Source organism: Chrysochloris asiatica, unplaced genomic scaffold (assembly GCF_000296735.1).
Source record: "Chrysochloris asiatica unplaced genomic scaffold, ChrAsi1.0 scaffold00076, whole genome shotgun sequence".
Taxonomy (NCBI): domain Eukaryota; kingdom Metazoa; phylum Chordata; class Mammalia; order Afrosoricida; family Chrysochloridae; genus Chrysochloris; species Chrysochloris asiatica.
In genome coordinates, this window is record NW_006408594.1 from 4,324,442 (window position 1) to 4,336,162 (window position 11,721).

An 11,721-nucleotide genomic window follows, 5' to 3' on the forward strand; every position below is an offset into this window, starting at 1 on the left:
AGTTTCCAACTGCTGACCTTGTGGTTTGCAGCCCGATTCATAACCACTACGCTAGGGGACTCATAGGTGATGGCTTTTCTTCTAATTTGTTATCTCTGATTTATCTATAGTAGGTATGATAGCTAATGAGAAATAGCTAGCATACCTCTCCCTGTCTTATTTCCAGTCTCACTTCTAAGTTTGCTTTAGACCCTCCTAGATGTTTTCATTGAATGGCCTGTATTTCTTCTAAAACTTACATGCACAATCAGGAGGAAAATGGGGCGCGGGGAGAAAATAGACAAGGTGAGTCAAGGCATCATAGTAAATTAGAGATTTTTTTGCCAAGCAAGTCTCTCCTTTAACAGATAAGGAAGCAGGGCAACCCCCCTCTGCCCTGGGGAGGAAAGCCTCAGGGTGCTCTGGGCTGGGCTAAAGCAGGGAGAGGCCTTCATTTGTTTGTTCTAGGTGTGGATTGGTGGGAGATACTGGCAAAAGGGGCCAAAGTCTCCGGTTACAGCCTCAGCAACATCCTGGAATATATACTGGACAGTGAGGCGCTGAGCACAGACCTCCAAAAGTCCCAGAGCTGCCACCGGAGCGGTCACCAGAGCTGTCACAGGAGCTGTCACCATGTCGGTGAGGTTGCCTGGGGGTTCCCACTCTGCCTGTCTCCCTCCCATCCATTCATGCCTCTGGGTGGGAGTGGAGGGGGTGGTGGTCTTAGATTCCCCATCAGTAGAGCGAGGCTAGATCTGTTCAGCATGGAGGGTCACCACTCCCCACCACTGACCTGCAGAGGGAGCCAGAGCCTGTCTTGTCCCTTCTCTGGTGCCACGTGCCATGGCTGACTCATAGAGACCCTAGATAGGGTTTCTGAGGTCGAACAGCTGGTAGTTTTGAACTGCTGTCCTTGGGGTCAGCAGCCCAACTCATAACCACTACGCTACCAGAGCTCTCTTCTCTAGGGTTGTTTTTTCATCACGAATAGTAAGACGTAAAGTGAAGGAAGAAGCCCTACTGGACAGTGGGGTCACCTTTTGGTTCACCTTCCCTTCTCTAAACCAACAGGACAGAGTAGAACTGCTGCTTAATTAACCCTTACGGAAGCAGATTGCCTCATCTGGCTCCCAAGGAGTGGCTGATGGATTTGAACCAATGACCTTTCGGTTAGCAGCCCAACGCTTAACCCACATGCCACCCATCAGGACTCTTGTCCCTTCTCTACCCATATTATTATTTTTTTATTAGTAACAATAATAATAATTACAACTGCTCACATCTATTGGTGGTGCAGCAGCTAAGCACTTGGCTGACAACTGAAAGTTCAGTCATTGGAACCTATTAGCTGCTCTGTGGGAGCAAAGACCTGAAAATCTTCTCCTGTAAAGATTATAGCCTAGAAAACCCTATGGGGTAGTTCCACTCGGCCCTATAAGGGTCCCTATGAATTGAAAACTCCACAACACACTAGAACATCTAATGAACCTTTTCAAGATGAAGAAACTGAGGCTCAGATATTGAACTGCCCAATCTATAAATTGCAGGAGGTGAAGTAGATCCTGTGTTAAGCCCCTGGTACTTTGACTCCAAACCTGGCTCTGCTATAGCTTGCTGTGTGCTCTTGGGCAAGTCACTGTCCTTCTCTGAGCCTCAGTCTCTGCATCTGTGTAATGGAATCACAGCAACCACCTTGTGAGGATTTGGTGGGATGCGGACCTGAAGAGGGTCATATGTGTGTCACAGGGAGGCCCACTGTGGCCCAGCGACCGTCCCACTTGCTCCTCCTCTCCACTGTGCCACCCCTCCCCTTGCTTTGCTGTCTCCCTTCTCTTCCAGGAACCACATTAGAGATGGGAGAATCCAGGCCCAGGAAGAGAGGGGCTGGCTTTGGCCTCAGGTCACCAAAGCTGGGAATAGACACAGGCTTCCAGACTCACAGCCCCTGGGCTCTATGACGCTCCCTCCTACCCCAGCTTTGCTTCCCTGTTGCCCCTCTCTGGGTCTCAGACTCCCCGTTTGATAAGTGAGGACAAAGAGCCTGGACCTACATACAACCCCAGATGCACATGCTGCTGGTACTCCAACTTCAGGTGACTCTGTGCTAGAGCAGAACTGCCCCCATCAGGTTTTCTTGGCCACAATCTTAACAAAAGCTGATTGCCAGGTCCTTTCTTCCAAGGTACCACTGAATAAGTTCAAACCCTCAACCTTTGTTGTTGTTGTCAGGTGCCATTGAGTCGGAACCAACTCATAGCAACCCCATGCACAGCAGAACGAAACAATGTCCGATCCTGGGCCAACCTCACTACCGCTGCCACACTTGATGCCATCAATGATGCCACCTGGCCGATCCATCTCGTTGGGGGTCTTCCTCTTTTTCTCTGACCCTCCATCTTACCAAGCATGATATCCTTCTCCAGCGACTGTTCCCTCCTGACAATATGTCCAAAGTAGGAGATCCGAAGTTTAGCCATCTAGGCCTCCAAGGAGCACTCTGGCTGCACTTCTTCCAAAATAGATCTATTGGTTCTGTTGGCAGCCCATGGTACTTTTAGTATTCTCCTCCAACACCACAATTCAAAGGCACCAATTCTTCTACGATCTTCCTTATTCACTGTTCAGCTCTTGCACGCATATGAGGTTATTGAAAATACCATGGCTTGTGTCAGGCGCACCCTAGTCCTCAAGCTGACATCTCTGCTCTTCAACACTTTAAAAAGTTCCTGTGCAGCAGATTTGCCCAATGCAATACGTCGTCTGATCGCTTGACTGCTGCTTCGGCGAATGTTGATAGCTGATCCAAGAAGAATGAAGTCCTTGACAACGTCAGTCTTTTCTCCGTTGATAAGAATGTTGTTTATTGGTCCAGGTAAACCTTTAGTTTAGTTTTATTGTTGTTGAGTACTATCAAGTCCGTTCCAACCCACAGTGACCCTATATAGGGTTTCCGAGGAGCGGCTGATGAACTTGAACTGCCGACCTTGCAGATCAAACTGACTTTTCAGTCCAGTGCATTAACCCACAACAACACACCAGGACTCCCTAGTGGTCATTTGTTGTTGTTGTTAGGTGCCATCGAGTCGGTACCAACTCATAGCGACCTTATGCACATGCATATGAGGTTAATGAAAATACCTTGGGTCAGGTGCATTTTTGCTCTTCAACACTTTAAAAAGGTCTTGTGCAGCAGATTTGCCTAATGCAATATGTTTGATCTCTTGACTGCTGTTTCCGTGTGAGTGTTGATAGTTGATCCAAGAAGAATGAAGTCTTTGACAACTTCAATCTTTTCTCTGTTGATAAGAATGTTGTTTATTTTATCCAGTGGTGAGGATTTTTGTTTTCTTTACATTGAGATGTAATCCATACTGAAGGCTGTGCTCTTTGATCTTCATCAGTAAGTGTCAGATGAGTGGTGAGCCATAAAGATTTACAGCCCATAAACCCTCTACAGGCAGTGGGATGGCTCCATACAGTAAGCACTGACTACAAACCATAAGGTGTGTGGTTAGAGCCTGCAAGCCACTCTTTCAGATAAGGATGAGGCTTTCTGCTCCTGTGAAGATTTAAAACCTCAGAAACTCTATCCGGGGTTGTTATGAGTCAGAACCAACCCAGGACACTTAACAACAACAAACAGGGTTGCTATCAGTTGGAACTGACTTGATGGCACCTAATGACAACTAGAAGGATATCATGTTTGGTAAGGCGGAGGATCAGAGAAAAAGAGAAAGACCCCCAGTGAGATGAATTGGCCAAGTGGCAGCATTGATGGACTCAAGCATGGCAACAGTAGTGAGGTTGGCCTAAGATGAGGCAGTGTTTCGTTCTGCTGTGCGTAAGGTCACTATGAATCGGTACCGACTTGATGGCACCTAACAACAACAACTCATCTGTCAGGTTGTTTTACTGTGGTGACTTGAGTGTTGTCGTGATGCTGGAAGCTATGCCACTGGTATTTTAAATGCTAGCAGGGTACACCATGGTTGACAGGTTTCAGCTGCGCTTCCAGATCAAGACAGATTAAGAAGGAGAAGAAGGAGCTCTGGTAGCGTAGTGGTTACAAATCGGGCTACTAATCGCATGGTCAGCAGTTCGAAACTACCAGCCGTTCTATGGGAGAAAGATGAGGCTTTCTGCTCCCGTAAAGACTTACAGCCTTGGAAACCCTATGCAGGGTCGCTATGAGTTGGAACTGACTCCACAGCACATAATAACAACAAGGAGAGGTGGAATACTTCTGAATGTTTAGCCACTAAAACCCATGGACAATGAACAAGGGTAGACCAGAGAAGAATTAATGCATTTGAGTTTAGAGAAGAATATTGAAAGTACCACAGACTGCCAGAAGAACTAACAAATCTGTGTTGGAAGAAGTACATCCAGAATGCTCCTTAGAAGTTAGAATGGCCAGACTTCGTCTCTCACACTTCAAACATGTTATCAGGAGGGACCATTTCCTGGAGAAGGACATGCTTGGTAAAGTGGAGGCTCAGTGAGAAAGAGGAAATCCCCCAATGAGATGCATTGCCTCAGTGGCAGCACCAATGGGTTTAGTAACAATCGTGAGGGTGGTACATGACCAGGCAGTGTTTTGTTCCGCTGTGCAGAGGGTCCTATGAGTCCATACTGTCTAGATGGCGCCTAACAACAACAGTCTTTACAGGAGCAGCAAACCTCATCTTCTTCCCACAGAGCTGCTGGTGGGTTTGAACTGCTGATCTTGTGCTTAGTTGTCCAGTGTTTATCTTACAGCATTACCTAGTTGTACTAGTGAGGGACCTCCAGTGGGGCTATTGTACCCCTGACCCTGGCCTTTCTCATTCCTCCCACTCATCGCCCCCACTGCAGCAATGTCTACCCAACCCTTCAGTTCTATTTCAGCCTTCAGCCTCCAGGCAGTTCAAGGTACTATAGAGGAAGAAGGGGTGATCCTCCCCACCTAGCCCCAGCTCTCCCACCCTCATTTTGGGCAGGGGGGATAGGCAAAACACAGAGAAGTCTGGGAGACTTCTCACATGATGCGCAGTGTTAGGCGTGTGCGCAGAGCAGGAATCTATGAGCTCTGGCTATGAGGTATCAATGCCATTTTCACCCCTATGGGGGCACTGATACTAGCCTCACTGGCTAGACCTCCTCCCCACATGGGAGAGTCCTTTGTGAGTAAGAGGCTGACCGAGTGTTTTAACTCCGTCTGGCTCCAAAGACCATGCTGCAATTCTTACACTTAACACTGATCGGAGGGTTAGCTCTCCCACATCCAAGTCTCCCCCCAACCCCCCATCCCCACCAGACAGGGAGATTTTGTCATCAAGGAGCAAACACTAGGAAATGATCTTCACCTGTGGGGGAGTGTGTGCTCCTGGTATTAGTGGCTAGAGGCCAGGGAGGCTGCGCAATCTTCTACAGTACACAGGGCACAGTGAAGGGGATTTCCTAGGGCAACTCTCATGGAATGCTTCTGTTGATTTAGGAACAACTCGAGATCAAGAATATGAACATGAAGACAGGGATAACCTTGAAGATCAAGGGCAAGATTGCTGATGATGCTAAGGGGTAAGAGAGGTGGGGGTGGGGAGCTGTGCACAGACCTGGAGCCGCCAGGGACGGGACAGGGGTGGGGGTGGACGGTAGGCAGGGCAGCCCTTTGAATAGCACTAGGGAAGCATCAGGGCCAGACCTCAGACCTCAGTGACCATTGGCCAAGGGGGCCCTGGCGCCCTCGCTCTTTCTCATTTTAGGAGGCTGGGATTGGAGACCTGAGAATTTCAAAGCCATTGCCATGTACTTGGCTTCTTGGTCCCAAACACCACTAAGGTGGAGGAACCTTGAAAGCCCCCATAAGGCAGGTACCTCTACTCAAAGCCCAGCCCCCCAAGTTATTGTTAAGTGCCATCGAGTCAGTTCCCACTGTCTAGGGCTTCCGAGGAGTAGGTGGTGGGTTTGAACTGCCCATCTTACGGTCCAGTGCTTTATCCTGCAGCGCCATACCAGGACTCCAAACCCCTAGAAACATGAGGGTTGGCTGGCCAGAGGATCACTTTTCAGGCATATTAAGCCAAGGGTTTGCCACTAGGGGGCGCCAAGTGATTTTTTTCCCCCCCTGCAGTGTTATTTGCGTAGAACATGGAGCCCTTGCAGTGTAGTGTTATCAGCTGGGCTGTTAACCGTAATAAGGTCAGCAGTCGGAATTTGTCAGTTACTCTGTGGGAGAAAGAAGCTTTCTGCTTCTGTCGAGATTTACAGCCTTGGAAACCCTAAACAGGGTCACTATGAGTCGGGACTGACTCAATAGCACACCACAGAGGCATCTCCCTACCTCGGGACTATAGTCCAGCATTAGGTTTACCTGTATGCAGAAGAACTCCAGCTATTCTGGAGACTCATCCCCATCAACTCTTGGTTGGAAAGAGGAAGCAGACAGACTCAATAGAGTAGCAACCAAAAGGAAAACAATCCTTTGTTCCTACTTGGGTTCCTTGAGATTGCAGAAATGTGGGCTACTCCTGAGACCTCCAAATGAAGATACCCCAAGACCCAGAACACCCTTCTCTTAGGGATCCTGAAGGCTCCTGTAGTGGTACTGCCAAGAGGTCATGCAATTCCAATTGCATACCTCAAGTGATAGGGAGTTCATGACCTTTGGTTGGTACCCGTTTTATAGTTAAACTTCAGGGGTCTTCAGAGATCCAAGGACAGCCACTCTGTCCTCTAGGATGTTGTTGTTGTCAAGTGTCGTAGAGTCAATTCTGACCCATAGCGACCCTGTATAGGGTTTCCAAGGAGCAGATGGTGAGCTTGAACTGCCGACCTTGCAGTTCAAACAGTTTTGCAGTCTGGTACATTAACTCACAGCGCCACACCAGAACTCCATCCTCTAGGATAGACAACCCCAATTTCTAACCCGTCGCTATCAGTTCCCCTCCTGTCAGCATCTTTGGTCAGTAATTGGTCACAATCACATGGAATGTAATTGTGATTCTGCAGTGCCACGTCTGGTTGGATTGTCCCCTTCCTGGCTCTAAGGCAGAGACCTTGATTCGTGCAACCTTTCTTTGATGACTCTTCTATCCTGTGGTCAACCCAAACACCTAAACACCCCTAGTCCAAAGGTATTTTATCTGGGGGTAACCCTTAAACCTCCTCCTGCAGCTTTGCGATAGAACTGGGCCAGTCTGCTGACAAACTGAACCTGCACTTCAACCCACGCTTCAATGAGTCCACCATCGTCTGCAACTCTCGGGATGGTAACTGGGGCAAAGAGCAACGGGACAATCACCTGAGCTTCAGTCCAGGGTCAGAGGTCAAGGTGAGGTCCAAGGGGAAAAGGGGCTAGGACAGTTGTCAAGGAGAGAGCAGTTACTAGGGGAACGCTAGCCTGGGCACTGCCCTGGCTAGTTTCCCAGGTAATTTCTGTGTCCTTGACAACCTCCTTCTCCCCACAGTTCACTGTGACCTTTGAGAAAGACAAGTTCTTGGTGAAGTTACCTGATGAATACACAGTGACCTTTCCCAACCGGCTGGGCCACGATCACCTGAACTACCTGGTCGTGAAGGGTGGGCTCAAGGTCTCTTCCTTAAAGATTGAATGAGTGGACTGCACCAGCCACAGTAACACACCTCAGCCCAGGTTCCCTCCCAAGCCCACCTGGTCACAGCAATCCTGTGGTCCAGGCTCTCAGCCACCCACTCCCTGCAGTTCCCACCCCTCTGACCCATTCTTCTCCCTCAAGGAGAGCGACCCCAAGAATCTGTTTAATCACACCTTTCCATGAATGGAGTGTTTTCTTTAGTATTTTAATGCTCATGAGAAGGGTAAACTGAAGCACAAGGACACAAGACTGTCATATGTGTGTGTGGGAAGCTGGGAGAGGTCACCAGACAGACCCAAGCTCCCCACTTGCCAGCAAGTGGGTTCTGCCTCACAGCGCCCTCACGTGTGCAGAGTAGAACTGCTCCACAGAGCCTTCAGAGCTGTGACCTTTCATCAGCAGATTGCCAGTCCGCTGTTCTGAAGTGCCTCTGGGTGGGCTTGAACCACCAACCTGTGGGCTAGTAGTTAAGTACTTCAATGTTTGTAGTTCCCAGTGATCCCTCTGCCCCGCCCGTCGGCCTGTCTGTGCGCTATTATCACAGAGCATGAGCCAAGTTGCCCCATAGGATTATGGGGTAGACATTGGCTCCAAGCACCTGGACAGGGGCTGTTCCCGGAACTGCAGATAAGGGCCCCCACCTGGGCTTCTTATCACAGGGACATTCCAGTTTGATTACTCATTGACCCCTGCCTGGACCCTCACTAGGGGTCCTGAAACTCCCTGGACAGGGAGGGTGTTTAGGTGAGTGGGACAGAAGCCCTTCTCTCCAGTTCCCCCGCCCCACCCCATGAAAAGGTCCCCAAGCATCTCACAGAGCTTGATTTATCAAAAAGCCCTTTTTAATCCAGCCTCAGAGGGCCCAGGCTCCACAGGGAGGAGGGATGTCTCCCTGTGAGCTCACACCTGCCCTTTCTCCAGGCTTCTATTATGAAGGGCAGCTTGGGACTGGGCTCGCAGGCACACAGCAGGGACCCTACTGGGAGTGGGGGACAGCCCCAGAGTGAGCTGGGGGCAGGCCCCCTTTGGGAGAGGAGACAATGGCCCTGTGTACCACGTCCCCACCTCCCACCCAATGACGACAGCTTCCCACAAAGGCTGCACTGTGAGGCTGGCTGAAGAGGGGGCAGCACAGGGAGGGGGGGCACGCAAGAAATGGCCGCTGGGTGTAGTGGCAGTTGGGGGAGCCCCGAGTCCCAGACAAGCCTGGTTCCCTTTGTTCTCTCCCCTCATGTCTGTCCTGCAGAGGCGTGGAGGGACTTGGGGTAACTCGGGTTCTTGAGGCCAGCCAAGACCCCAGCCCCACTCACACCTTGACTTCATCGTCTTCCTCAGCATCGGCAAACACAAACGTGTTTGCTTGGACTGTGCTGGGCACGGGGGCCCAGCTGCTGGCCTGGGAGGCTCCCCGCTCTTCATCCAGGCTCTCCCAGGAGGCCCGGGGCTGGGGCAGCACCTCTGTCAACTCCTGCCGGGCATCCATATTGGTGTGGTGGTGGCTGCCTGCCCGACCTGCTCCCCAGTGCCTACCAGGGGCCATGTCAGCAGGTGCACGGGATCCCCCTGCAACTGGGTTGGGCCTCGCCTCAGTCTCTGGGCCTGACCCAGTTAACCCATTAGGGCAGAGTCCACGGGGCCATGGGCTTGGAGAATTGGTGGCAGGGGCTGCGGGGTTCAAGGTGGAAACTGGGGGGTTTGAGGTGGGAGCTGGGGGGTTCGTGAGGGGCACTGGGGTGGAGGTCTCAGTTGCAGGGTTTTCGGAGAGGCTCATGACCCCCAGCAGCTCACTGAGGAGGGAGGGCCCAAGGTCAAGGTCAAGACGGAAGGACAGGAGGGAGTCAGAGCGGCGGAGTTCAGTCCCAGAGGAGAAGGAGCTCTCGAGTTCACGGTCTCGGGACTTTTCTGGGCGGGGCAGGCGGGAGATGGTGCAGAACCCGGAGTCCAGGCCTGGAAGAGAAGTAGGGAAACAGAACTGGGGTCAGGCCCAAACTGGGGAGGTGAGAGCTGGGACCAATCCCAGTTTACAAGTCATTCCCCTCTCTGGCCTCAATTTTTCCCACCTTTCCAATGAGTAGGCCCCACAGCTCATAGTCTCTTATGTCATAATGACCATAGGGTTTCCAGGGAATAGATGGTGGGTTTGTGCTTAGCAGTCCACTGCTTATCCTACAGTGCCACATTAGGACTCCATCAAGCCAAGAATCTGCAAATTGACAATCCTCATTCCCATTCTGCAGATGAGGAAACTGAGACTCAATCTGGGACTAGAAGAGCCTTGCCCTGAACCAGAGTGTATGAGGTCTGGAGCTTAAAACTCTGACTTCAGTCCCAACAATGAACTTGGCCTTGACCAAGCCATTGAACTTGAGGTGAATTCATAACGTGTGGGCTGGTTTGAGAGTAGAGGTAGAGCGCACAGGGGCAATCGCTAAATTCTCCCCTCTCTCTTCGACTGGGGATTGGGTTGGGGGTTCGTGGACTAGTCTGGTGCTCCTTTGGACATGTGGCCCCCTCGGCCTCCCCTTCACTAATGCCTCTGGTACAGGGATCGAAGGAGCAATGGAAATATGCAGAGAAATTAGACTGGAAGGGCAACACATGCTCTCCAAAGGTCATCTGGTCCAGCCCCCTGCCTCCTGGATTGCCAGGCCTGAAACCTTCTGCTTACTGTGACCAGTCATCAAGGCCACAGGGAATGGCCACCAGGTGGCAGCATAAGCCCATTGTTCCCAGATTTGTGCTGTCCAGCAAAATTGAGGAGGCCCCTACCACTCCCTGCAGGGGCTAGAAGGGCCTCTGGTTTCTGTCCCTGTCACATTACAAAAGCCTCTGTCCAAATAACAAGGTCCAAGTATCCTGAGTACATACTATGTACTAGGCTCTGGGACCCGTACATCAGGTGCCTCATCTCAGCAAATCTTCACAATGACCCTAAAGGGCTTGAAGCTTCCCAAGGAGTGTTGGGCAGAATGAGGATTTGAATCCAGAGTCCAGGCTCAGAACCTCACCACGGTTACCATTCTGACAGCAGGGTTGCTTGGAGGGAGCAAGAGCGCTGAGCTGTTGTACCCCAGAGCCCAAACTCACCTGAGTCACATGGCAAGTTAGGGTCAGAAGTTATGAGAACTCAGCCTCTGAAAGCTGGACAAGTAACCCAGTCTCTCTTGGAGTCCTGGTGTGGCACTGTACAACAGGCACTTGACCATAAGGTCAGTTTGAACTGCAAGGTCGGTGGTTCAAATTCACCAGCCGCTCCTTGAGTTGCACCCTCACTCAACAGCACGTAACAACAATGCTCTCACCGTAGCTGGAATTGCCATCCGTAGAGCAAGCCGGGCTGCTGTCAAAACTGAGCTTGCTCACCACAAGGCTGTCATAGGTGGCCTGGTTGAGCTGGGGCAAGGATATGGCGTTTTTGATGATGGGAGAGATGGCAGGCGGTGCTGGTGAGGGCGTAGTCGGGGAGGCCATCCGCCGGGGCAGCACCCCCACCCTCCGCACCTGCTGCAGCTTCCTGGCCAGGAAGCTGCGGGGTGAGCGGTGGGTGCCCCCGGAGTTGCCGCCATGGTTGCTGAGGAAGGAGGTGTCACCGAAGACATCCCCGCCGCGGCCCACGTGCATGGTGTGGCGGAAGTCCCCGAGCGGAGGGCTGATCATGTCCGATGTCAGCCTCCTCTTCCCTTGTGAGCTGGACACCCAGCCAACGGGTGAGAGCTTGCCGAAGCTCATGGTGGGGGCTCCTCCAGCCCCCTGGGGACCTGGCATCAGCTCTGGCTGCTCACAGCTGCTGGTCCATGCCCACAGGGCCGGGGGAAGGGGGACAGGCCAGGCTCAGCTCTCTCCCTCCTGATGGACAGTGGCCTTCTAAAATACTGCCCCCAAATGCTGAGGCTGTTGGGGGCCCATGGCTCGTCTCTCCAGAAATCACTAAGTTCACGCTGTAGGTCTTGGTTCTTGGGACGCAGCTGCAGATGTTTTACTGGAGAACAGGTGGAAGATCCCTCTCCTGCCTGGGGCCCAAGACCTGGAAGGGCAGAGAGGCAGGTGATGAGATGTTACACCTAACAACATGAATGGGGCTCACCAACAAAATGCTGAGTAGCAGGCTAGACGCAAAGGGAGACACGCTGAGCAAGTCCACTGATGG

General features: G+C 51.6%; 2 protein-coding genes across 2 annotated transcripts; one reads left to right on the forward strand and one right to left on the reverse strand.

Moving 5' to 3' along the window:
- The first annotated feature begins 5,464 nt into the window (after window positions 1-5,464).
- On the forward strand, window positions 5,465-7,574 carry LGALS2 (lectin, galactoside-binding, soluble, 2). Its single transcript, XM_006865209.1, has 3 exons — window positions 5,465-5,538; window positions 7,135-7,291; window positions 7,428-7,574. Exons 1-3 carry the CDS (start codon window positions 5,477-5,479, stop codon window positions 7,572-7,574), a joined length of 366 nt encoding a protein of 121 aa, XP_006865271.1. The 5' UTR covers window positions 5,465-5,476.
- A 1,306-nt stretch (window positions 7,575-8,880) lies between these two features.
- CDC42EP1 (CDC42 effector protein (Rho GTPase binding) 1) lies at window positions 8,881-11,339 on the reverse strand. Its single transcript, XM_006865210.1, has 2 exons — window positions 10,877-11,339; window positions 8,881-9,521 (listed from the first exon to the last, which is right to left on the reverse strand). Exons 1-2 carry the CDS (start codon window positions 11,337-11,339, stop codon window positions 8,881-8,883), a joined length of 1,104 nt encoding a protein of 367 aa, XP_006865272.1.
- Window positions 11,340-11,721: the final 382 nt, after the last annotated feature.

Bases quoted from the DNA above. Each gene is read 5' to 3' on its own strand.
- LGALS2 (XM_006865209.1), top strand. From the start codon at position 5,477: ATGAACATGAAGACAGGGATAACCTTGAAGATCAAGGGCAAGATTGCT. The intron at 5,539-7,134 runs GTAAGAGAGGTG...CTCCTCCTGCAG, and splicing joins ATTGCTGATGATGCTAAGGG to CTTTGCGATAGAACTGGGCC. The intron at 7,292-7,427 runs GTGAGGTCCAAG...TTCTCCCCACAG, and splicing joins GTCCAGGGTCAGAGGTCAAG to TTCACTGTGACCTTTGAGAA.
- CDC42EP1 (XM_006865210.1), bottom strand. From the start codon at position 11,339: ATGCCAGGTCCCCAGGGGGCTGGAGGAGCCCCCACCATGAGCTTCGGC. The intron at 9,522-10,876 runs GTGAGAGCATTG...CTTCTCTTCCAG, and splicing joins GGATGGCAATTCCAGCTACG to GCCTGGACTCCGGGTTCTGC.